This window comes from Bos indicus x Bos taurus, chromosome 26, assembly GCF_003369695.1.
Source record: "Bos indicus x Bos taurus breed Angus x Brahman F1 hybrid chromosome 26, Bos_hybrid_MaternalHap_v2.0, whole genome shotgun sequence".
Lineage (NCBI taxonomy): Eukaryota > Metazoa > Chordata > Mammalia > Artiodactyla > Bovidae > Bos > Bos indicus x Bos taurus.
The window spans coordinates 41,074,196-41,101,467 of record NC_040101.1 but is presented as its reverse complement, the minus strand read 5'-3'; the positions used below and the strand labels follow the sequence as shown (position 1 = coordinate 41,101,467).

Below are 27,272 nucleotides of genomic sequence, written 5' to 3'. Positions count from 1 at the left end.
GGCCTTTGGGGGCTTTCTCAGGACAGACCTCGCCCACCACCTCCCTGTCTTCTGGCTGCCTCATGTTTATAGAAAAGCTTTAGTGATCCTGGCCTGTCCTGAGTCACAAAAGGCTGGCTCAAGAATTAATGTTTAAAATAATGTGAATATATAGCAACAACAACAACAAAAAAAGCAGCTGGGCCAGGAGAACCCATAACAGTTTAAACAATACATCAACTATATAGTAGATTCTTTAGTTACTTTCTGAAGAACATAGTGTCTGATGCACACAACCTCTGATATGCAGAGAATACCACCCTAATGCAGAAAGTGAAGACGAACTAAAGAACCTTGATGAAAGTGAAAGAGGAAAGTGGAAAAGTTGGCTTAAAATTCAACATTCAAAAAACTAAGATCATGGTATCTGGTCCCATCACTTCATGGCAAATAGATGAGGGAAAAATGGAAACAGTGACAGTCTATTTTCTTGGGCTCCAAAATCACTGTGGACAGTGTCTGCAGCCATGAAATTAAGAGATGCTTGCTCCTTAAAAGAAAAGCTATGACAAACTTAGCATATTGAAAAGTAGAGATGCATCCAGGTTCCATGCATGATACAGGATGCTCAGTGCTGGTGCACTGGGATGACCCAGAGGGATGGTATGGGGAGGGAGGTGGGAGGGGGGTTCAGGATGGGGAACACGTGTACACCCGTGGCAGATTCATGTCCATGTATGGCAAAACCAATACAATATTGTAAAGTAATTAGCCTCCAATTAAAATAAATAAATTTATATTAAAAAAAAGAAAAGTAGAAATATAATTTTGCTTACAAATATCTGTAGAGTCAAAGCCATGGTTTTTTCAGTAGTCATGTACAGGTGTGAGAGTTGGTCCATAAAGAAAGCTGAGTACCAAAGAAATGACATTTTCAAACTGGTGCTGGAGAAGACTCTTGAGAGTCTCTTGGACAGCAAGGATATCAAAACAGTTGATCCTAAAGGAAATCAACCCTGAATATTCTTTGAAAGGACTGATGTTGAAGCTAAAGTTCCAGTACTTTGGCCACCTCCAATGGGAAGAGCCAATTCATTGGAAAAGACCCTGATGCTGGGCAAGACTGAGGGCAGGAGGAAAAGGGTGGGTACAGAGGATGAGATGGTTGGATGGCATCACTGACTTAATGGACACGAATCTGAGCAAACTCTAGGAGACAGTGAAGGACAAGGAAGCCTGGCTAACAGCAGTCCATGAGACCACAGAGACAGACGTAACTTAGCAACTGAACAACAAGTTATTTTACAGACATTGAAGTGAAGTGAAGTCATGTCTGACTCTTTGTGACCCCATGGACTGTAGCCTACAAGGCTCCTCTGTCCATGGAATTTTCCAGTCACGAGTACTGGAGTGGGTTGCCATTTCCTTCTCCAAGGGATCTTCCTTACCCAGGGATCAAACCCAGGTCTCCCGCATTGCAGGCAGACACTTTGCCATCTGAGCCACCAGGGAAGCCCAAGACACTGAAAGTGGAAAGTGGAAAGTGGAGTCACTCAGTTGTGTCCAATTCTTTGTGACCCCGTGGACTGTAGCCTACCAGGCTCCTCTGTCCATGGGATTTTCCAGGCAATAGTACCACAGTGGGCTGCCATTTCCTTCTCCAGGGGATCTTCAAACACTGAAGTCCCTACCAAATGGAGGAAGCTGACTGTACGATGACCATGAGCATGTAGCCCCCAGTCCAGCTGGATTGACAATCTTAACCCGTAGGACACACACCTATTACCACATCATCAACCAATCAGAGAATTATGCACAAGACGATAATTTACTCTGTACTCTCTCCCTCACTTTGCCTTTAAAATTTGTTTTCCCTGAAACTCACTAGGGAGCTCAGGTCTTTTAGGCATTGCATGTACTATAGTTTGCTCATTTTTGTTACTGAGTAGAATCCCATTGTGTGGATATATACTGTATTTTATTTACCACACTTGATTGATTAAAATAATTTTACAGGAACTTGATAAAGTCTTGAAATCAAGGACAAGTCCTCCAACTTATTATTCTTTCTTAAAATTCTTGAATAATCTAATTTCCTTGTCAATCATATAGATTTTAGTATTAGCTTGTCAGTTCAGTTCAGTTCAGTCGTTCAGTCATGTCCAACTCTTTGCAACCCCATGGACTGCAACAAGTCTCCCTGTCCATCACCAACTCCCGGAGTTTACCCAAACTCATGTCCCTTGACTCAGTGATGCCATCCAAATATCTCATCTTCTGTCATCTGCTTCTCCTCCTGCCTTCAATCTTTCCCAGCATCAGGGTCTTTTCAGATGAGTCCGTTCTTCCAATCCAGGAGGCCAAAGTATTGGAGTTTCAGCTTCAACATCTGTACTTCCAATAAACACTCAGGACTGACCTCCTTTAGGATGGACTGGTTTGATCTCCTTGCAGTCCAAGGGACTCTCAAGAGTCTTCTCCAACACCACAGTTCAAAAGCATCAATCCATCAGTGCTCAGATTTATTTCTAGTCCAACTTTCACATCCATATATGACTAGTGGAAAAACTATAGTTTTGACTAGATGGACCTTTGTTGGTAAAGTAATGCTTTTTAATATGCTGTCTAGGTTGGTCATGAGTTTTCTTCCAAGGAGCAATCATCTTTTAATTTCATGGGTACAGTCACCATCTGCAGTGATTTTGGAGCCCCCCAAAATAAAGTCTTGAAGGGGTTCGGCGAACCCTCCAGCGGGAACCTTCTGGAACTCTCTCCTGAGGGAATCGTGTCGAAGATGTGGAATAGTGGATGTGAAAGCTATAGCACCTCCTCTTTTGGGGGAGCCGGCGGCTACACACAGTTCCCTGGGGGCTTTGGATCTCCAACAGCTTCCCAGGCCAAAAAGAAATCCAGAGCTCAAGCTCAGCACATTGTACCCTGTACCATATCTCAGCTGCTTTCTGCTACTCTGGTTGATGAAATATTCAGAATTGGAAATGTTGAGATTTCACGGGTCACTATTGTGGGGATTATCAGAAATGCAGAGAAGGCTGAAACCAACATCGTTTACAAGATAGATGACATGACAACTGTACCCATGGATGTTCTCCAGTGGGTTGACACAGATGATGCCAGCAGTGAAAACACTGTGGTCCCTCCAGAAACATATGTGAAAGTGGCTGGTCATCTGAGATCTTTCCAGAACAAGAAAAGCCTGGTAGCCTTTAAGATCATGCCCCTGGAGGATATGAATGAGTTCACCACACATATTCTGGAAGTAGTCAATGCACACATGATGCTGAGCAAGTCGAACAGCCAGCCTTCAGCAGGGAGAGCGCCTATCAGCAAACCAGGAATGGGTGAAGCTGGGAACTTCAGTGGGAATAACTTCATACCAGCAAATGGCCTCACTGTGGCCCAGAACCAGGTGCTGAATTTGATCAAAGCTTGCCCAAGACCTGAAGGATTGAACTTTCAGGATCTCAAGAACCAACTCCAACACATGCCTGTAGCCTCAATCAAGCTAGCTGTGGATTTTCTTTCTTTCTTTTTTTTTTTTTAAATATTATGGGGCTGAGGCGGCCCTGGCGGGCGGAGCGCAGAGCCGCTTCAGGCCCCCCGGCGCCGAGCCCAGCGCAACTTTCGCTCTCTAGCTGTGGATTTTCTAAGCAACGAGGGACACATCTATTCCACCGTGGATGATGATCATTTTAAATCCACAGACGCAGAATAACTGGATCTAATTGGGTACCCGAGATATTTTCCAGTTGGACCTTTTTTTGCAGCCTCTTGTCTCCAGCTGTGCATATAATTGGCGAGTTGACTTCTAGGAAGTAGATTTCATCTGTAAAAGATCTCAACTGACATCCTTTTGAAACTTACTAATACTCTTCTGTGTTTTTGATGGACTTCCCTGGTAGCTCAGACGGTAAAGCGTCTGCCTACAATGCGGGAGACCCGGGTTCAATCCTTGGCTCAGGAAGATCCCCCTGGAGAAGGAAAAGGCAACCCACTCCAGTAATCATGCCTGGAGAATCCCATGGACCGAGGAGCCTGGTGGGCTACAATCCATGGGGTCGCAAAGAGTCGGACACAACTGAGCGACTTCTGTGTTCTGTGAAAATAAAGTCTGTCACTATTTCCACTGTTTCCCCTTCTATTTGCCATGAATTGATGGGACCAGATGCCATGATCTTAGTTTTCTGAATGTTGAGCTTTAGGGCAACTTTTTCACTCTCTTCTTTCACTTTCATTAAGAAGCTCTTTAGTTCTTCTTCACTTTCTGCCATAAGGGTGCTGTCATCTGCATATCTGAGGTTATTGATATTTCTCCTGGCAATCTTGATTCCAGTTTGTGCTTCATCCAGCCCAGCATTTCTCATGATGTACTCTGCATATTAGTACATAAGCAGGTAACAATATACAGACTTGATGTACCCCTTTCCCTAAATGGAACTGGTCTGTTGTTCCATGTTCAGTTCTAACTGTTGCTTCCGGACCTGCATACAGATTTCTCAGGAAGCAGGTCAGGTGGTCTGGTATTCCCATCTCTTTAAGAATTTTCCACAGTTTGTGGTGATCCACACAGTCAAAGACTTTGACATAGTCCATAAAGCAGAAGTAGATGTTTTTCTGGAACTCTCTTACTTTTTGATGATCCAACAGATGTTGGCCATTTGATCTCTGGTTCCTCTGCCTTTTCTAAATCCAGCTTGAACATCAGGAAGTTCACGGTTCACGTACTGTTGAAGCCTGGCTTGGAAAATTTTGAGCAAAATGTCTGCTGAAATTTTTCTGCAGTTATATTCAACATATAGAAAAACTTGAGGAAAATTGACTTTATAAAATACTGAAATGATGTCAGCATCAAGGTGGCGAAAGATATGCTTTTTTGTACTCCGTTTTGACAACTAAACATTGGCTGCTGCTGCTGCTGCTAAGTCGCTTCAGTCGTGTCCGACTCTGTGCGACCCCATAGACGGTAGCCCACCAGGCTCCCCCGTCCCTGGGATTCTCTAGGCAAGAACACTGGAGTGGGTTGCCATTTCCTTCTCCAATGCATGAAAGTGAAAAGTGAAAGTTAAGTCGCTCAGTCATGTCCAACTCTTAACGACCCCATGGACTGCAGCCCACCAGGCTCCTCCATCCATGGGATTTTCCAGGCAAGAGTACTGGAGTGGGGCAACCAGGCACAAACAAAATATTTCTTTGAGGGTTGTGGAATCTAGCCCAAGGGACCCAGGGGAAACCTCATTCCCTGTGTATCTGGTATGGCGGTATGGCAGGCATACCTCCATAGGGGCTCCAGAATTAGCAGAAGCCAGCAAATCTGCCAGGGTCTCTCTAAGCTGAGGTTGGGGAAAACCTGGGAATGTCATCTTGGGCAGATACCTCCAGACTTTGTAGAAAACCAGCCATCTGGAAGGGAGATTTCAGCATACCACTGGAGGAAAACAAAAAACCAAAGTCCCCATGAGTTTAGGCACATTGGAGTGGTTAAGAACTTTGTTGGGGCTGCCACTATACTTTGTCATACATTTAAAATTTTAAGAGGGTAGAACTCATGTTATGTGTTCTTAGCACAATAAAATAAAATTTCAATAGATATATAAAACTTCATTTTGTCAGTATATGCTAGATTTGATATGTCATTTTATAAATAACTCTAGATACAACAACTCTCAAAAACTCTGGTAAAAACTGTTTTGCCCAGAATTTTCAAAACTATACCAGTAGGCCTTACTGGCTGTTTTAAGATAAATGGACATCTTTATGAGCTAAATGCTCCTACCCAAGTCCTGGTGAAAGACTTGATAGCTAGAGTCTGGATTTTTTTTTTTTTCCAGTTCCTCAGTCCTGTCTGACGTTTTGCGAACCCATGGACTTCAGCTCTCCTGGCTCCTCTGACCATGGGATTCTCCTGACAAGAAAACTAGAGTGGGAAGTCATTTCCTTTTCCAGGGGATCTTCCCTACCCAGGGATCCAATCCAGGTCTCCTTCATCGCAGGTGATTTCTTACCATCTGAGCTACCAGGGAAGCCCAGAGTCTGGAATACTCAGAGAATAAAGATACAAAAAAGCAGAGTTTGACTAGCTAATAGATCAAGGAGGATGGTTTTGGAGCCAGATCCTTTTGTGAATTTACTGTTAATACAGTATTTGACTTGCAATTTGGCAAATATAAGAACTTACCTGAAATGTAACCACTGAACATTCTTAGGAAAGGTCATCCAAAATACGCAGATATATAAATACAGAGAAGGGAAAAAATAATTAAATTTTTCACTTATCCAGGAAGCAGAAAGCATCCACATTTGGTGACAGTAAGTATGACTCTCTGGCACGGTAAAGTTTATTTATTGTACTTTAAAAATTAATTAATTGTGAAGTTTAGTTCTATTTTAGGTAAAATATAATTCTCTATTAAAATTTTCAGCCTTGATTATATACATATAAACCTTTTATGAAAAAGTTTCGTTCCTCTTTTCTACTTCTCTAGGGACTTGATTTCAGAGAATTTGAAAAAGGAAAGACTAAGCAGTGCTCTAAATGTGTAACAGGAGCAGGCTGCCTTGCCACTTGCTCTAGCTTCTAGTTTCTAACTTAAAATGAAATCTGGCTTATTCTGAAGTCTGTAAGGGGAGAGTGGCCCTCTAGCAAAATATCTATGAGAAGACAGAAGGTGTTTGAAAACATATTCAGTATGTATTAGCAAATGGATGTGGAGTCTTCTGAAAAATTCATTTATTTCGCTAATTCCAATAAGATGCAAGGAATGTTTCTGGTGTTTATAGTTATCAAAAGAGGCCAGGTTGGAACTTGACCAGATTAGGTCCCTCACAGGCACCAATCCTGGTAGGCTATGGAGGTCATCCTCTTTTACTCTCTCCCTCTCACCCCTAAATGTTAATTTCCCTTCAGCCTTCTCTCTCAGGCTACCTCTACTCAAAATCTGGGGGCTTTGAGTTGAGATCTTTACAGTCTTTGGCCTAAACAGCAAACACTAATTTTTAGTACTTTAAGACAAGGCCTAAGGAGCCTTTGAGGAGGTTTGTACAGAGAGTGAGAAAGAATTTTATTATACTGTTGAGGAAAACATAAGGGACCATCGGTAGCTTTTAGGAACAGTGGTATCATTTATTTTTTCATTTAATTTTAACTGTTCTTTCAAAAGTATAGTGCTATTACAACAAGACATTGGATTTGAAGAGTACTCCTAATAATATGATTAATTTTTATTTATTTAACAGCAAATACTTATTAGAACCAAGGACTGAGCAGGATGCTCTATATCTACCTTGTTACCTAGTCATTCTTCTTTTTGAATAAGTCTGAAGTTTCAGTTCACCTATGGGATTTTAAGAGCAAACATGTAGGCCCTGAGTCGACCAGAAGTAGAAGGGACTGAGAAATGCATGGACATTACAGGTAAGAGAGCGAGTAGAGAGACTTGGAACTGCTGAACTACCACTAGATTATATGCACCTCAAAGGCAGAAAACATGCCATTCCTTCATGCATCCCTCAGGCTAAACTTTTTCCCTGGTGAAAAAATAGGCCAGGTTTAGAGTAGAAGACTGTGGAGCAGGAAACTAAATTTCTAAAACTTTGGAAAATTACTCGGCTGTGAATGGACACTGGAGCATTTCAGGGTGTGGGGGAGAGTGTGGTTATGCTTGTTGGTGCAGGTGTCCTTTAGGGAAACCGTTAGAGACAGGTGAAGAACTGCTGTAGGTCTTTACAGTAGCATGCATCATGTGTATTACAGTGAGTGAAACATTTAATAGGTCATTCTGAATCCAGATATTTTAAAGCAAAAATACAAAAATTTATTTGTTTTGGCAGTGTTTGAGTAACATTTGGTCTGCCTTTTTGAGGGGATTAATGTGAGTTCTCACATACAAAACAGACACTGAATCAGGGATCGCCTTGTTTTATTCATAAGTTCAACAAAGATCAGTCCAGGTATTAAAACTCTTTCCCTTCTCTGACAGATGGTTTTTCATTTTCCTAGGACTGTTATAACAAAATAGCACAAAGTAGGTAGCTTAAAATAATAGAAAATTATTATCTCACAGTTCTGGAAGTTAGAAGTCTGAAATCAAGGTCTTTGCAGAACTATACTCCCTCTGAAACTTGTAGCGAAAGAATCCTTTATTGCCTCTTCCGAGATTCTGGTGGTTTGCTAACAGTCTTTACCATTAATTGACCTACAGCTATGTATCTCCCACCTATGTCTTCTCTATCACATGGCATTCTCCCTGCATGGCCTTGTCTTCATGTGGTAATCTTATAAAGACTGGTCTTTTAGGATCTGAGGCTCACCCTTCTCCAGTATTACCTTAACTTGAATAATTACATCTGCAATAACCTTATATACATATGCAAAAACATTCTAGGGTATTGAGTGTTAGGAGTTAAACCCTTTTTCAGGGAGTGTGGTGCAGAAACACAGTTCAGCCTATAACAAATAGTAAACAGTAGCTCTGAAATCATATCTACAGGTTGATAGATACAAGGTCCTCTGAGGAAATATCATGCACACAACTGAAAGAAAATAACCAGAAAAACAGACGTGTTATAAAAGCATCTAATAGGCAAGGCAGTGAAACAAGAACCAGAGGATATGCTAACAAGCAAAAACTCTGTGAAGTAAATAGCAAGGCAGCACAAGAACCCTGACTTTATATTGAAACATTTACTGCGTCATGCTAATATTTTTTTCCTTAGTAGGTTGAAAATGTGGTGGTTACTTAAAACAGTGTCTGTCCTCCATGTGTTTGGAATAGCACTTTGTTTTCCTTGGGAAAAAACCTAATAATCCTGAGGCCAATATGGATGTTGTAAGTTATTACTTTCACTAATTAAGAAAACACCTCCAAAGACTGTCACTATTACTTTCATTCATTCTTTTAAAATTTCTTTTATGATAAAATCTGAAAGTTCTCCTTACATAGTATACGTTAACCTACCAATAAGAAATTCTACTTTAAGAATCATAAAATTGGCCAAGTAAACTCATAAAACTAAACGGTCTGTCTTTTCTCCATTTAGAGTCAGATAATTTCCTACTGGGGTTACCCAAGTGAAGAGTGTGAAGTTATCATTGCAGATGCTTACATCCTTCAGCTCAACTGGATTCCTAATGGGAAGAATGGTGCTAATTATTTAGGTAGGATTTATGTGATGGAAAAAGATGAGTGTCTCAAATTTTGAATCAAATACAATCCAGTCAGATATATTCTAATCACAGAACGTGAGATTAATTTACTCATAAAAAACATCGAACCTTCTTGACTATTATGCTGAGGGTCTGAATGACACTTGATTTACATTGGCTTCTATAACAAAGTGGAGCACACCCTGACCCATGAATTTGATTTGGTGAACCAGGTGGAGATTCAGAGCCTCTGAATAGAAGCCCCACCCAGAATTTTCAACCAGTTTTTCTCTGATATTCTTCGGTTTACCCAAGTGTGGATTATCATTGCTCTTCCTGGTGTAATAGCTTAGTTCTGGTTCACTCCTCTTTTCTGCCTTAAGTGCTTACAGCAAGCATTATTCAAGCTTAGAAGGGTATCTTTTTTTTTTTCTTTGATTATCTGCACATGAGATTTTAAAGACCCAAAGCATTCCTGTTTCTGGAGATTTCTCTTTAATTTTTTCATTAAGTGTAAACTCTCTCTCTCTCTCTCTCTCTCTCTCTCTATATATATATATATATATATATGTATATAATATAAATTGTAAGCCCTAGAAATTAAAATCAGTAACTAAGGAAAAGTGTGCTCCAGGAAGTAGGATAAGAAGAGGACACGGGACCCCATAGATGATGTAGCAGTTCTTTTGCTCTGAAGATTAAGGGAAAATATCAGCATTTGGGGGGTGTGTGTGTGTGTGTGTGTGTGTGTGTGTATGTGCTCAGTTGTGTCTGAGTCTTTGTGAGCCCATGAATTATAGCCCACCAGGCCCCTCTGTCCATGGGATTTCCCAGGCAAGAATACTGGAGTGGGTTGCCATTTCCTTCACTATTCGATGCTGGAATAAAATAAATATGAATTGTTAGCACATTTCTTTTGGATACAATCCAATCAGTCCTAACTATATTAAAGTGACCTGAAGACCTTTGTTATACTTTCAGATATATTTTTCTGCTATCAAATATTTTCAATGCTTTCTTTTCAGTCCAAAAGCCAGTTGTGTTCCTACACCGTGGCGTGCTTGTGACTGCCAATCTTCCAAGCAATAGCCTAGGCTTCCCTGGCAGATGCTGGTTATGATGTGTGGATGGGGAACAACAGAGGACTACCTGGTCCAGGAAACACTTATACCTAGATCCAGATTCTAAAGAATTCTGGGCTTGCAGGTAGGGGAAAAAAGTCTGTTTGTTTTATTTTGACATAAAAATGTGTTAAATGTGTTTTTAAATTAGTAATATTGATATAATTTTATAGAACTTGGAAGGTATTTCAATGGAATGAAGGTATTTCATTAACATATGTAGCTTGAATAATATTTTTAAATATTTTAAAGGTTTATATGTAAAAGTTATTCTAGATTTTAATTTGTATGGTTATAACTGAGCCTAAGAATTTCCTGAGGGCTCTGTGGTAAAGAATCCACCTGCCAATGCAGGAGACCTGGGTTCAATCCCTGGATGAGGAAGATCCCCTGGAAAAGGAAATAGCAACCCACTCCAGTGTTCTTGCCTGGGAAATCCAATAGAGAGAGGACTCTGGAAGGCCCATGGGGTTGCAAAAGAGCCTGACACAACTTAGAGACTAAGCAACAAGAATTAAAATGAAAATATGTCCAAAAGACGTCATTTCCTATTATTCCCCAGATTGTAAAGAATTCCCCAGCTTCGCTCCAAAAAATCTGTCCTTTTCATCATAGGGGACTGGAATGCAAAAGCAGGAAGTCAAGAAATACCTGGAATAACAGGCAAGTTTGGCCTTGGAGTACAAAATTAAGCAGGGCAAACACTAACAGAGTTTTGCCAAGAGAATGCATTGGTTATAGCAAACACCCTCTTTTAACAACACAAGAGGCAATTCTACACGTGAACATCACCAGATGGTCAATACTGAAATCAGATTGACTCTATTCTTTGCAGCTGAAGATGGAGAAGCTCTATACAGTCAGCAAAAACAAGACCAGGAGCTGACTGTGGCTCAGATCATAAACTCCTTATTGCCAAATTCAAACTTAAATTGAAGAAAGTAGAGAAAACCACTAGACCATTCAGGTATGACCTAAATCAAATCTCTTATGATTATACAGTATAAATGACAAATAGAATCAAGGGATTAGATCTGATAGACAGAGTACCTGAAGAACTATGAACAGAGGTTCCTAACATTTTATAGGAAGTGGTGATCAAAACCATCCCCAAGAAAAAGAAATGTAAAAAGTTGTCTGAGGAGGACTTACAAATAATTGAGGAAAGAAGAGAAGTGAAAGGCAAAGGAGAAAAGGAAAGATATACCCATCTGAATACAGAGTTCCAGAGAATAGCAAGGCGAAATAAGAAAGACTTCTTAAGTGATCAATGCAAAGAAATAGAGGGAAAAAAAGAATGGGAAAGACTTAGAGATCTCTTCAAGAAAATTAGAGATACCAAGGGAACACTTCAAGCAAATATGGGCACAATTAAGAACAGAAACAGTATGGACCTAACAGAAGCAGAAGATATTAAAAAGTGGTGGCAAGAATACAAGAAAATCTTAATGACCCAGATAACCACTATGGTGTGATCACTCCCCTAGAGCTAGACATCCTGGACTGCAAAGTCAAGTAGACCTAAGGAAGCATCACTATGAACAAAGCTAGTGGAGGTGATGGAATTCCAGCTGAATTATTTCAAATCCTGAAAGATGATGCTGTAAAAGTGTTGCACTCAATATGCCAGCAAATTTGGAAAACTCAGCAGTGGCCACAGGACTGGAAAAGGTCAGTTTTCATTCCAACCCCAAAGAAAGGCAATGCCAAAGAATGTTCAAACTACTGCACAAATGCACTCATCTCACAGACTAGCAAAGTAATGCTCAAAATTCTCCAAGCCAGGCTTCAACAGTATGTGAACTGAGAACTTCCAGATTTTTAAGCTGGATTTAGAAACGGCAGAGGAACCAGAGATCAAATTGCCAACATCTGTTGGATCATAGAAAAAGCAAGAGAATTCCAGAAAAACATCTGCTTCATTGACTACGTTAAAGCCTTTAACTGTATGAATAATAACAAACTGTAGAAAATTCTTGAAGAGCTGGGAATACCAGACCACCTTACCTGCCTCCTGAGAAATCTGTATGCAGGTCAAGAAGCAACAGTTAGAACTGGACATGGAACAACAGACTGGTTCAAAATTGTGAAAGGAGTAGGTCAAGGCTGTATATCGTCCCCCTGCTTGTTTAACTTATTTGTAGAGTACATCATGCAAAATGCTGGGCTGGGTGAAGCACAAGCTTGAATCAAGATTGCTGGGAGAAATATCAATAACCTCAGATATGCAGGTGACACCACCTTCATGGCAGAAACTGAAGAGGAATTACAGAGCCTCTTGATGAAAGTGAAAGAGAGCTGGCTTAAAACTCAACATTCAAAACGCAAAGTTTTGGCATCTGGTCCCATCGCTTCATGGGGAAGCAATGGAAACAGTGAAAGTCTTTATTTTCTGGGGCTCCAAAATCACTATAGATGGTGACTGAAGCCATGATATTAAAAGACACTTTCTCTGTGGAAAAAAAGCTATGACAAATCTAGACAGTGTATTAAAAAGCAGAGATATCACTTTGCCGAAATAGGTCCATATTGTCCATATAGTCAAAGGCCAATATAGTCAAAGCTATGGTTTTTCCATTAGTCATGTATGGATGTGAGAGTTAGACCATAAAGAAGGGTGAGAGGCAAAGAACTGATGCTTTTGAACTGTGGTGTTGTAGAAGACTTCTGAGAGCCCCTTGTTCTGCAAGAAGATCAAACCAGTCAGTCCTAAAGAAAATCAATCCTAATATTCATTGGAAGGACTGATGCTGAAGCTGAAACTCCAATACTCTGGCCACCTGATCAAAGAACTGACTCATTGGAAAAGACCCTGATGCTGGGAAAGATTGAAGGCAGGAAGAGAAGGGGATGAAAGAGGACAAGATGGTTGGATGGCATTACTGACTCAATGGACATGAGTTTGAGCAAGCTCTGGGAGATGGTGAAGGGCAGGGAGGCCTGGCTTGCTGCAGTCCACGGGGTTGCAAAGAGTCGGACATAACTGACCCACTGAACAACAACAACTGCAGTTTCCCAAATGTTCATCACTTTGCGAACCCACCACTACTTTTTTGCTTTATTCTTTTCAGAGAAATGTAGAGAAGAGAGGAAAAGGCAAGGATAAATGTGTACATGGTTACTTTTTGCCACCGTGTGCATGCATGCTCAGGCCCTAAGTTGTGTCTGACTCTTTGTAACCCCATGGACTCTTCCCCACCAGACTTCTCTGTCCATGAATTATTCAGGCAAGAATACTTGAGTGTGCTGCCATTTTCTCCTCCAGGGTTTTATCACAGAAAAGTCAAATAATATAATAGCATCAACTCTCATCAGTTGCCAAAAATAATTTGACTTTCTACTTTTACTTCTGTATATCTGGAAATGATTATACCATATTGCATATTTTAGCTTTCCTATCACTCACTTGACAATGATTTTGTCTACTACGTATTTTTAAATAGTATATTTCTCATACTTCTCTTATGGGAAAGCCATAAAATGCTATATCTTAGAAGTTGGGCTCTAGAACAAGAGCACTCTGTAATTTAGTCTGTCACCTATTGGTTATGCTCACAGACACATTTCCTGTTTCCTCTGTTCTAGAATGTCCATCGTTATACACTTAGGTCAAAGGTATTTTGTGAGCATGGAAAGAAGTGGTGCTTAGAAGGTAACAAGTTAGTAACTAACAAATAGGAAGTGTGGAATCAATGTTAGTTCTTATGATCCAGGTGTCCCTACAGAGGGCTTTTTAAGTCCATAATTTAAGATATGAAGATAACTTTCTTATTATAATAAAGACTTAAAACAAGTTTTATTCATTTTGTTTCATGCAATTTGATAAAATGTTAAAATGTGATCTTACAGCCACCATTGATTATATTGTGAAGAAAACAGGACAAAAGCAAATTTATTATGTGGGCCATTCCCAAGGAGCACTTACTGGTATGCAAAGGAATAATGAAATGTGATTTTGCTATAGTTTTTATTTTTAAAATAACAGAAAACTTTTCTTGGGGCTGGTGCACTGGGACGGCCCAGAGGGATGGTATGGGGAGGGAGGAGGGAGGAGGGTTCGGGATGGGGAGCACATGTATACCTGTGGCAGATTCATTTTGATATTTGGCAAAACTAATACAATTATGTAAAGTTTAAAAATAAAATAAAATTAGAGAAAAAAAAATAAAAAAATAAAAAAATAAAAAGAATTTATTTTAGAAAGTATACTTACTCATTACAATTATTTAGAACATACAGACAAACTAAAAAGGAACAATATTAAAAGCCAGTGAGTATTGTTTTATTATGGCATATAGGTATATGATCCTTTAAAAATGATTAATGGATATGATCATCTATTAATGTGATCTTTCCAACCATACCACACATTCTAAACAAGATATATGTGTTAGAATTACCTAAGATTCTCTACAACTGGAATTGCCAAGACTGAAGACTTGGCATGTGTGTTTTAAATTGTTTTTTTCCCTTAGTGCTCTCTTTTTTAAAAAAATTTTTTTGTTTATGTATTTATGGATGTGCTGGGTCTCTGTTGCCGCACGGGATTTTCTTTAGTTGTGAAGTGAGAGCTACTCTCCAGTTGGGGTGTGTGAGCTTCTCACTGTGGTGGCTTCTGATGCTGCAGAGCACAGGATCTAGGGCATGTGGGCTTCAGAAGCTGCAGCATGTGCTCCGTAGCTGTGACTCCTGGGCTCTAAGGCACAGACTCAGTAGTTGTGGCACACAGGCTTAGTTGCCCTGGCATGTGGGATCTTCCTGATCAGGGATCAAACCTGTGTCTCCTGCATTGACAGGTGGATTCCTCACTGCTGAGCCACCAGGGAAGCCCTTACAGTGTTTTCTTAACAGAAAGTTGATGTGTTGATACTCTTAAGAAAAAGTCTGAAGTTTGGTTGGTTTGGTTTCTTTGATCAGTGACATTCTGCTGCCCAGTGAATTTTGTTTGCGCTTTGCCTGGGATCCCATCTAGGGTACTATGAGGCATATTAATTCACATCCTGAAAGACCAGATGCTTCAAAACTTTTCAGTTGGACAGTAAAACATTTCTAATTACTTCAAGTATTCATTCTTTAAATGTGCAGTGTGTCTACTATTTGAAATATACTTTGTTGGCTGTTATTTGCAATGTATTTGTTATTTGCAATGTATACATTAAAAAATCTCATTTCCTCAAAGCTCACAATCTAATAAGGCAAGGTTTGTCTCCCTCATCACTACTGGTATTTTGCTGGGGGTCAGGGTTGGGGCTTCCCTGTGCATAGTAGGATACTTGCATTGCCCCCTTCTGTCCTTGCAGTTATGATAACCAAAATGTCTCCAGATGACCCTTGGGGACAAATCACCACTATGGAGAATTGCTGCAAAAGGGATGATGCTTTCAGCAGGCTTATAGTCAGTCAAGTGAACCAGAATGAGGAGAGCATAAAGGAGAGAGTTAAATAACCCAGCATAGGAGGCCAGGCTCCTAGGGTTCATGATACTTTAGGGGCACCTCAAAATATTTAATTACTTTCAAAATCAAAAGAGTAAAGGAATATAACTCATTTGGATTATGTTCATGTTTATGTCAACACAGTCACAAAATATGGTTTTTACATAGATTTGGGGTGGAAGTGGGGAGAAAGGGACCTGTGAAGGCAAAAGCATCTGTGCCTTGAAAGTAATCGTGTGGCCATGGAAGGAAACATTTCCTTTGATCACAGTTATTAGGGAAGATTTTGTGATAAAAAGAAAGAATGTTGAACTGCACCTTGAATATGGATGGTCTTTTGAAAGAAAGATGGCCCAGCCTCTCTTTCAGAGAAGAGGCCAAAAGAGTAGAGGATATATGTAGGCCCTCAGTAAGTGTAAACCACATTTAAAGTAATCAGTGGAGTCAAAAGCAGGTGAAACAGCCCAGAGAGGAAACTATCCTGTGACCTTGCACTTCTACTCCTGGGCATTTATAAAGAAAAAAACAACACTATAATTAAAAAAGATACATGGACTCCAATGTTCCTTGCAGCACTATTTACAATACCCAAGATATGGAAGTAACCTGTATGTCCATCTCAGATGAATGGATATAGAAGTTGTGATACATATTTACAATGGAATATTACTTAGCCATTGAAAAGAATGAAATAGAGAGACCTAGAGATTATCATACTGAGTGAGATGTCAGATAAAGACAAATATGATATGATATCACTTATACATGGAATCTAAAAAAAATGCAAATGAACTTATTTACCAAGTAGAAACGGACTCACAGACTCTGAAATCAAACTTATGATTACCAAAGCAGAAAAGTGAAGGGGGAATGATAAATAGGAAGGCTGGGATTAACATATACATATTATTATGTACAAAATAGAAAGTCAAAAAGAACCTACTATAAAGTGCAGGGAACTCAGATCAATACTTTATAATAACCTATATGGGAAAAGAATCTGAGAAAGAATATATATAAAACACTTAATCACTTTGCTATACACCTGAAACTAACACATTATAAATCAACTATACTACAATATAAAATAAAACCAAGTGAAATTAAAAAAATAATCCTGAAAGCCTAAGGGAAATTCTTCAATGGGAGGAGAAATGGTTCATTTTACCCAGATTTTTTACTAATGAAATAAAACAACAGGTGTCACTGAATATTAAATAATGGAATTAGCAACCACAGGCAGATGGGGAAAAAGACAAACAAAATGGAATTCCAAGAAATTAATCTTGTGTTAGTGTGCAGAGTAAATTGTAGAGAAAACCTTTAGAGACCACTTTGGAATATATGGTAAAGATAGCAACCCTATTATGTAATCATAGGTAAACTAGCCAAGTAACAATGACAAGTTGAGGCAAGACAGAACTCAAGTAAACTAGTCTATTTTCTTGTTTACTTTCAGCTTTTGGAGCATTTTCAATAAATCCACAACTGGCTGAAAAGATTAAAATTTATTTTGCACTGGCTCCAGCTACTTCTATTAAAAACACAATTTTAAAGCATCCTCTTACTTTCACCAAACCAACACACAATTAAGGTTTGTGATTCATTATAGTATATGCTTATAGTTTTCAAAATCAGGAAATGTGAATAATACTGAAGAAGAGAGATGCTTACATAGGCTCCTGCTGGATTAAAAAGTTCCATTTTCCTCACTGACTTGGATATGTAATGCAGCATTCTCCGGAATTTGATGATGCATTCTGCATTGTTCTTAGCCTCGCATCACCCGGTGTATTTTACCTTTTTCCTTATATTTATCATCAATCTTTTGAAATCATTATTAGTCCTTTTTTTCATATGCATATCCGTAATCTGTATTTCTCTTTTAAGTTTTGTGTGTGTCTGTGTTAGTGCTCAGTCATGTCTGACTCTTTGCTACCCATGGACTGTATAGCCCGCCAGGCTCCACTGTCCATGGAATTATCCAAGCAAGATTACTGGAGTAGGTAGCCATTCCTTTCTCCAGGGGATCCTCCCCACCCAGGGATTGAACTCCAGTCTCCTGCACTGCAGGCAGTTTCTTTACTGTCTGAGCCACCAGGAAAGCCCCTTCAAGTTTTACTATCATGTAATTGCCTTTTAATTTTACACACTGAAATTTCATAAGGTTGAATGGGTTTTTTTCCCCTTTCAACTTCCTTTCTGTTTGCTGCCACCGTGCCTCTATCTAGGTTGGTCATAACTTTCCTTCCAAGGAGTAAGCGTCTTTTGATTTTATGGATGTAATCACCATCTGCAGTGATTTTGGAGCCCAAAAATAAGTCTGACACTGTTTCCACTGTTTCCCCATCTATTTCCCATGAAGCGATGGGACAAAATGCCATGATCTTAGTTTTCTGAATGTTGAGCTTTAAGCCAACGTTTTCACTCTCCTCTTGCACTTTCATCAAGAGGCTTTTGAGTTCCTCTTCACTTTCTGCCATAAGGGTGATGTCATCTGCATATCTGAGGTTATTGATATTTCTCCCGGCAATCGTGATTCCAGCTTGTGTTTCTTCCAGTCCAGCGTTTCTCATGATATACTCTGCATAGAAGTTAAATAAGCAGGGTGACAATATACAGCCTTGACATACTCCTTTTCCTATTTGGAACCAGTCTGCGGTTCCATGTCCAGTTCTAACTGTTGCTTCTTGACCTGCATATAGATTTCTCAAAAGGCAGGTCAGGTGGCCTGGTATTCCCATCTTTCAGAATTTTCCACAGTTTATTGTGATCCACACAGTCAAAGGCTTTAGCATAGTCAATAAAGCAGAAATAGATGCTTTTCTGGAACTCTCTTGCTTTTTCCATGATTCAGCGGATGTTGGCAATTTGATCTCTGCTTCCTCTGCGTTTTCTAAAACCAGCTTGAACATCTGGAAGTTCACGGTTCATGTATTGCTGAAGCCTGGCTTGGAGAATTTTGAGCATTACTTTACTAGTGTGTGAGATGAGTGCAATTGTGCGGTAGTTTGAGCATTCTTTGGCATTGCCTTTCTTTGGGATTGGAATGAAAACTGACCTTTTCCAGTCCTGTGGCCACTGCTGAGTTTTCCAAATTTGCTGGCATATTGAGTGCAGCACTTTCACAGCATCATCTTTCAGGATTTGGAATAGCTCCACTGGAATTCCATCACCTCCACTAGCTTTGTTCATAGTGATGCTTTCTAAGGACCACTTGACTTCACATTCCAGGATGTTTGGTTCTAGGTGAGTGATGACACCATTGTGATTATCTGGGTCGCTTACTCCTTGGAAGGAAAGTTATGACCAACCTGGATAGCATATTAAAAAGCAGAGATATTACTTTGCCAACAAAGGTCCATCTAGTCAAGGCTATGGTTTTTCCAGCAGTCATGCATGGATGTGAGAGTTGGACTGTGAAGAAAGCTGAGCACCAAAGAATTGATGCTTTTGAACTGTGGTGTAGGAGAAGACTCTTGAGAGTCCCTTGGACTGCAAGGAGATCCAACCAGTCCTTCCTAAAGGAGACCAGTCCTGGATGTTCATTCGAAGGACTGATGCTGAGGCTGAAACTCCAGTACTTTGGCCACCTCATGTGAAAAATTGACTCATTGGAAAAGACCTGGATGCTGGGAGGGATTGGGGGCAGGAGAAGAAGGGGACGACAGAGGATGAGATGGCTGGATGGCATCACTGACTTGATGCACATGAGTTTGGGTGTACTCCGGGAGTTGGTCATAGACAGGGAGGCCCGGCATGCTGCAATTCATGGGGTTGCAAAGAGTTGGACATGACTGAGCGACTGAACTGAACTGAACTTCTTCTATCTACTCTAAGTTCTATCTCCATTATATTTACTTGTAGGCATTATTTTACTTGTATATTTAGTGCAAGAATATTGTAGAAATTATCATAATGAAAGATAAATAAAATTACTGGAAATCCTACTGTCATGGTAATAACAACAGCCATTTGGTCAGTGTATATTTGACTTCATGGAAACAACTTAAGTTTTCAAAATTTTAGTCTTTGTAATGGGTGCAGAGTTGTTTCTTATCATGGTTTTAATTTGTGTTAATCTATTGAATAATGATTGAGCATTTTCCAACTGTGTACTTGCTTCCATAAATTCCCTTTCCTCAGAGCTTACAACTTTTTCTATTATATTTTCAGCTATACACACACATATCATTAAAATATAAGTAACTTTGTACATATTTGCTATGTTTTCTTTTATATAATGTGTTAACTATCAGTGTGGGGTTAGGCATGTCATTAAAACAGAAGCAATTACTTTCTTAATCTTATTTCTAACTTATTTATCCCACTAGTGTTGTTGAATCAGAGAAGGCAAGGGCAACCCACTCCAGTACTCTTGCCTGGAAAATTCCATGGACAGAGGAGCCTGGTAGGCTGCAGTGCATGGGGTTGCTACGAGTCGGACACCACTTAGCGACTTAACTTTCAGTTTTCACTTTCATGCATTGGGAAGGGAATGGCAACCCACTCCAGTGTTCTTGCCTGGAGAATCCTAGGGACGGGGGAGCCTGGTGGGCTGCCGTCTATGGGGTCGCACAGAATCGGACACGACTGAAGCGACTTAGCAGCAGCAGCAGCAGTGTTGTTGAATAGGCATGTCATCCTCATGAAAATCTTTTATAGTAATTCTGGAATCCAGGAATTTTTTACACTTCACATTTGTTCTTCTTTTACAAAATTATTTTCCAATTACAGGTCCTTACACTAAACTTTAAAATTAGTTGCCAATTTCTGTTAAGCAAACATAAGAAAATGAAACAAAACTTGTTAGGACTTCCAATCCACCAATTCATGAAAATAATATCTCTTTGAATTTGTTTATGGTTACTTTATTTTCTCCCAGATTAAAAAAAAAAAGTTGATTTCTGACATTTGCTACTATATAGAACAAAGTTGATTTTTCTATACCAATATTAGATCCAAAAAACCTGTTCTAATTGCTTTCTGTAGATTCATGGAGCTTTTTCTAAAATTATGTTTTCTGAGAATTAAGACAGCTTTTGTCTTTAGTTCAATAACATTTTAATTTAATTTTTGTGTGTGCCTTATTGCACAATAAAATTGCAAGAACAATGTTGAATATAAATGACAAGAGCAGACATCCTTTTCTGTGCTCATAAGGAAAGCAATTCAGCTGTTCACTGTAGGGAGCTGCATTAGGCATTACTGAGAAAATGGAGGCATGGCCCCAGACCCCTCTCCTCATTCCGCAGGCACGGTCCTGGGATGAAGGAGTTAGGCCTTGTAATTCTGACTTGTCTTTTCCTTTCCTCAGCTGAGTTGACTGAAAAGGAATATTAAGGTGCTTATTGTTCTTGAGGGGAGCATGAGAAGGCACAAAGCCTTCTGCAGATGTGCTCAGAAAATAATTCATAAAGTTAATCATTGACGTTTGTTCAAGGACTTTTACAAAAGAGTGTTCCAGGATGAGCACATAGGCCGTAGCTTGAGACCATGGGAGGGATTGCTATCTGAAGCCTATTTGTGAGGAGAATGTTTACGGCAAAGGCGTTTACCGAATTTAGGGCTTATAAATAATTAAAATAGAAGTTAAAGACTTAAGGAATGTTGTAAAGTTAGCATATTTTACTATAGCTTATAGAAGTTAGAAATTTTTAGAGACACTATAGCTAGAAGCTTTTTTAAGAGATAGTGAGCTCAGGATGTTAGGGGCAAACAGGATTTAGGAAGATAAGTAGTAAACTGAGGAATGTAGCATGAGTTACAATGTAATCACAAGTTAACTATAGGACACATTAGAGGAAGTAGATAATAGATGGTAAAGCTGATTCAGAGAGAATCCCTGAAGCAGGAACTCTGTTTGAAGAGCAACAGTGATTTATGAAGATAATAAATCTGGGAGAGGGGGAACTGAAAATGTCAAACCTCTGACCTAATGTTTTTGTAAAAGTATAAAAGAGAATCTTAAACTTGAAATAAATAGGCAGTCCAAGAAAACTGAGAGGCTGTCTCATTACTCGCCGACACCATTTATCTCTTCAGGTTGAATCCCTGGCTGCTGGAGCTGTACTCCGGCATTTCACTACTGCATGCTATTCGGTGTTGGGTTTTCTTTTTTTTTTATAGATTCACTTTATCAGTTTAAAGAAGCTAACTTCTAGCCCCAGCTTGCTGAGAATATCTATCAGGAATGAATGTTGATTATTGTTTGATTCTTTGTTGGCATCTCGAGATGAGATGATGACTTTTATTTTGAATTGATAGATTTTCTACAAATCAACCTAATTTTTCATTCCAGGGATAAATCTTTTTTTTTAATTTTTTTATTGAAGGATAATTGCTTTACACAAGTTTGTTGTTTTCTGTCAAACCTCAACATGAATCAGCCTTGTGTATACATATATCCCCTCCCTTTTGAACCTCCCTCCCATCTCCCACCCTATCCCACCCCTCTAGATTGATACAGAGCCCTTGTTTGAGTTTCCTGAGCCATGCAGCAAATTACCATTGGCTATCTGTTTCACATATGGTAATGTAAGTTTCCATGTTACTCTTTCCATACATCTCATCCTCTCCTCCCCTCTCCCCATGTCCATAAGTCTGTTCTCTGTGTCTATTTCTCCATTGCTGCCCTGTAAATAAACTTTTCAGTACCATTTTTCTAGATTTCGTATATATGCGTTAGAATACGATATTTATTTTTCTCTTTCTGACTCACTTCACTCTGTATAATAGGTTCTAGGTTCATCCACCTCATTAGAACTCAAATGTGTTCCTTTTAATGGCTGAGTAATAATCCATTGTGTATATATGTAACACAGCTTCTTTATCCATTCATCTGTCCATGGACATCTATGTTGCTTCCATGTTCTAGCTGTTGTAAATAGTGCTGCAGTGGACAATGGGATACCTGTTTCTCTTTCAATTTTGATTTCCTTAGGGTATATGCCTAGGAGTGAGACTGCTGGGTCATATGGTGGTTTTATTCCTAGTTTTTTAAGGAATCTCCACACCGTCTTCCATAGTGGCTGTATCCATTTACATTCCCACCAACGGTGCAAGTGTGTTCCCTTTTCTCCACACCCTCTCCAGCATTTATTGTTTGTAGACTTTTTGATGAGGGCCATTCTGACCGCTGTGAGGTGATATCTCATTGTAGTTTTGATTTGCATTTCTCTAATAATGAGCAATATTGAGCATCTGTTAATGTGTTTGTTAGCCATCTATACGTCTTCTTTGGAGAAATGTCTGTTTAGGTCTTTTTTCCCACTTTTTGATTGGATTGTTTGTCTTTCTGGTATTGAGTTGTATAAGCTGCTTGTATAATTTGGAAAGTAATCATTTGTCAGTTATTTAATTTTCTATTATTTTCTCCCATTCTGAGGGTTGTCTTTTCACCTTGCTTATAGTTTCCTTTGCTGTGCAAAAGCTTTCAGGTTTAATCAGGTCCCACTTGTTTACTTTGTTTTTATTTCCATTACTCTAGGAGGTGGTCATAGAGGATCTTGCTTTGATTTATGTCATTGAGTGTTCTGCCTATGTTTTCCTCTAAGACTTTTATAGTTTCTGGTCTTACATTTAGGTCTTTAATCCATTTTGAGTTTATCTTTGTGTGAGGTGTTAGAAAGTGTTCCAATTTCATTCTTTTACATGTAGCTGTCCAGTTTTCCCAGCACCGTTTATGAAGAGGCTGTCTTTGCCCCGCTGTATATTCTTGCCTCCTTTGTCAAAAATAAGGAACCCATAGGTGCAATCTACAGATTCAGTGTGATCCCTATCAAATCACCAATGGCATTTTTCACAGAACTAGAACAAAAAATTTCACAATTCGTATGGAAACACAAAAGACCCATGACTAGCCAAAGCAGTCTTGAGAAAGAAGAATGGAGCTGGAGGAATCAACCTTCTTGACTTCAGATTATACTACAAAGCTACACTCATCAAGACTGTATGGTACTGGCACAGAAGCAGAAATATAGACCAATGGAACAAGACAGAAAGCCCAGAAATAAACCCATGCACCTATGGGTTCCTGACAATATCAATGAGATCCATCTCATCTAATGTATCATTTAAGACTTGTGTTTCCTTATTAATTTTCTGTTTTGATTATCTGTCCATCAGTGTGAGTAGGGGGTTAAAGTCTCCTACTATTATTGTGTTACATCAATTTCTCCTTTTATGTCTGTTAGTGTTTGTCTTATGTATTGAGGTGCTTCTATATTGGGTGCATAGATATTTGCAATTGTCATGTCTTCCTCTTGGATTGATAGCTTGATCATTATGTAGTGTCCTTCCTTATCTCTTGTAATCTTCTTTATTTTAAGGTCTATTCTGTCTGATATGAGGATTGCTACTCCCGCTTTCTTTTGTTTCCCATTTGCATAGAATATATATTTCCATTCTCTCACTTTCAATCTCTATGTGTCTTTAGGTCTGAAATGGGTTTCTTGTAGACAGCATATATGGGTCCTTTTTTTTTTTGTATACAATCATCCAGGCTGTGTCTTTTGGTTGGAGCATTTAATCCATTTACATTTAAAGTAGTTATTCATATATATATGGTCCTATTGCCATTTTCTTAATTGTTTGGGGTTGATTTGGTAGATTTTTTTCTCTTGTATTTCTTGACTATATAAGTCCCTTTAACATTTGTTTTAAAGCTGGTTTGGTGGTACTGACTTCTTTTAACTTTTGCTTGTCTGAAAAGCCTTTTATTTCTCCATCAATTTTGAATGAGATCCTTGCTGGGGACAGTAATCATGGTTGTAGATTTTTCCCTTTCAGTACTTTAAATATATCCTGACATTCCCTTTTGGCCTGTAGAGTTTCTGCTGAAAGATTAGTTGTTAAGCATATGGGGTTTCCCGTGTATGTTACTTGTTGCTTCTGTCTTGCTGCTTTTAATATTCTTTCTCTGTGTTTAGTCTTTGTCAATTTGATTAGTTTGTGTCTTCCATGTTTCTCCTTGGGTTTTTCCTGTTTGGGACTCTGTGCCTCTTGGACTTGATTGACTATTTCTTTTTCCATGTTGGGTAAATTTTCAACTATAATCTCTTCAAAAATTTTCTCATACCCTTTCTTTTTCTCTTCTTCTTCTGAGATGCCTATAATTCTAATGTTCATGCATTTGATATTGTCCAAGAGGTCTCTGAGACTATTTTCCTCAGTTCTTTTCATTCTTTTTATTTTATTATGCTCTTCAGAAGTTATTTCTATCATTTTATTTTCCAGCTCACTGATTTGTTCTTCTGCTTCAGATATCCTGCTATTGATTCCTTCCAGAGTATTGTTAATTTCAGTAATTGTGCTGTTCATCTCTATATGTTTTATTAATTCTTCTAGGTCTTTGTTAATTGATTCTTGCATTTTCTCCATTTTGTTTTCAAGGTTTTTGATCATCTTTACTATCATTATTCTGAATTCATTTTCAGGTAGTTTGCCTATTTCCTTAGGATTATACAGTGGAAGTGAGAAATAGATTTAAGGGCCTAGATCTGATAGATGGAGTGCCTGATGAACTGTGGAATGAGGTTCGTAACACTGTACAAGAGACAGGGATCAAGACCATCCCCATGGAAAAGAAATGCAAAAAAGCAAAATGGCTGTCTGGGGAGGCCTTACAAATAGCTGTGAAAAGAAGAGAAGCGAAAAGCAAAGGAGAAAAGGAAAGATATAAACATCTGAATGCAGAGTTCCAAAGAATAGCAAGAAGAGATAAGAAAGCCTTCTTCAGTGATCAATGCAAAGAAATAGAGGAAAACAACAGAATGTTAAAGACTAGGGATCTCTTCAAGAAAATCAGAGATACCGAAGGAACATTTCATCCAAAGATGGGCTTGATAAAGGACAGAAATGGTATGGACCTAACAGAAGCAGAAGATCTTAAGAAGAGATGGCAAGAATATACAGAAGAACTGTACAAAAAAGATCTTCACAACCCAGATAATCATGATGGTGTGATCACTCACCTAGAGCCAGACATCCTGGAATGTGAAGTCAAGTGGGCCTTAGAAAGCATCACTACGAACAAAGCTAGTGGAGGTGATGGAATTCCAGAGGAGCTATTCCAAATCCTGAAAGTTGATGCTATGAAAGTGCTGCACTCAATATGCCAGCAAATTTGGAAAACACTTCAGTGGCCACAGGACTGGAAAAGGTCAGTTTTCATTCCAATCCCAAAGAAAGGCAATGCCAGAGAATGCTCAAACTACTGCACAATTGCACTCATCTCACACGCTAGTAAAGGACTGCTCAAAATTCTCCAAGCCAGGCTTCAGCAATATGTGAACCGTGAACTTCCTGATGTTCAAGCTGGTTTTAGAAAATGCAGAGGAACCAGAGATCAAATTGCCAACATCCGATGGATCATGGAAAAAGCAAGAGAGTTCCAGAAAAGCATCTATTTCTGCTTTATTGACTATGCCAAAGCCTTTGACTATGTGGATCACAATAAACTGTGGAAAATTCTGAAATAGATGGAAATACCAGATCACCTGATCTGCCTCTTGAGAAATTTGTATGCAGGTCAGGAAGCAACAGTTAGAACTGGACCTGGAACAACAGACTGGTTCCAAATAGGAAAAGGAATTTGTCAAGGCTATATATTGTCACCCTGTTTATTTAACTTATATGCAGAGTACATCATGAGTACTGGACTCATGCTGGACTGGAATAAACACAAGCTGGAATCACGATTGCCGGGAGAAATATCAATAACCTCAGATATGGAGATGACACCACCCTTATGGCAGAAAGTGAAGAGGAACTCAAAAGCCTCTTGATGAAAGTGAAAGTGGAGAGTGAAAAAGTTGGCTTAAAGCTCAACATTCAGAAAACAAAGATCATGGCATCTGGTCCCATCACTTCATGGGAAATAGATGGGGAAACAGTGGAAACAGTGTCAGACTTTATTTTTCTGGGCTCCAAAATCACTACAGATGGTGACTGTAGCCATGAAATTAAAAGACGCTTACTCCTTGGAAGGAAAGTTATGACCAACCTAGATAGCATATTCAAAAGCAGAGACATTACTTTGGAACAAAGGTTCGTCTAGTCAAGGCTATGGTTTTTCCTGTGGTCATGTATGGATGTGAGAGTTGAACTCTGAAGAAGGCTGAGCGCTGAAGAATTGATGCTTTTGAACTGTGGTGTTGGAGAAGACTCTTGAGAGTCCCTTGGACTACAAGGAGATCCAAGCAGTCCATTCTGAAGGAGATCAGCCCTGGGATTTCTTTGGAAGGAATGATGCTAAAGCTGAAACTCCACCTCATGCGAAGAGTTGACTCATTGGAAAAGACTCTGATGCTGGGAGGGTTTGGGGGCAGGAGGAGAAGGGGACGACAGAGGATGAGATGGCTGGATGGCATCACTGACTTGATGGACGTGAGTCTGAGTGAACTCCCGGAGTTGGTGATGGACAGGTAGGCCTGGCATGCTGCGATTCATGGGGTCACAAAGAGTTCGACATGCCTGAGCGTCTGATCTCTCTCTCTCTTGCCTATTTCCTCTTCATTTATTTGGACTTCTGTGTTTCTAGTTTGTTCCTTAATTTGTGTAGTATTTCTCTGCCTT

The 27,272-nt window shown here is 39.3% G+C and overlaps 1 protein-coding gene and 1 pseudogene across 1 annotated transcript; both read left to right on the top strand.

The window, feature by feature from the left end:
* The first annotated feature begins 2,773 nt into the window (after positions 1–2,773).
* LOC113884338 (replication protein A 32 kDa subunit-like) lies at positions 2,774–3,879 on the top strand. Its single transcript, XM_027528870.1, has 2 exons — positions 2,774–3,508; positions 3,614–3,879. The coding sequence occupies exons 1-2, from the start codon at positions 2,774–2,776 to the stop codon at positions 3,710–3,712; spliced, it is 834 nt and encodes a 277-aa protein (XP_027384671.1). The 3' UTR covers positions 3,713–3,879.
* Positions 3,880–5,969: 2,090 nt separating this feature from the next.
* Positions 5,970–17,423, top strand: LOC113884596 (annotated as a pseudogene).
* Positions 17,424–27,272: the final 9,849 nt, after the last annotated feature.

Coding starts and splice junctions, on each gene's coding strand:
- LOC113884338 (XM_027528870.1), top strand. CDS start 2,774: ATGTGGAATAGTGGATGTGAAAGCTATAGCACCTCCTCTTTTGGGGGA. Junction 3,509..3,613: donor TAGCCTCAATCAAGCTAGCT/GTGGATTTTCTT, acceptor CGCCGAGCCCAG/CGCAACTTTCGCTCTCTAGC.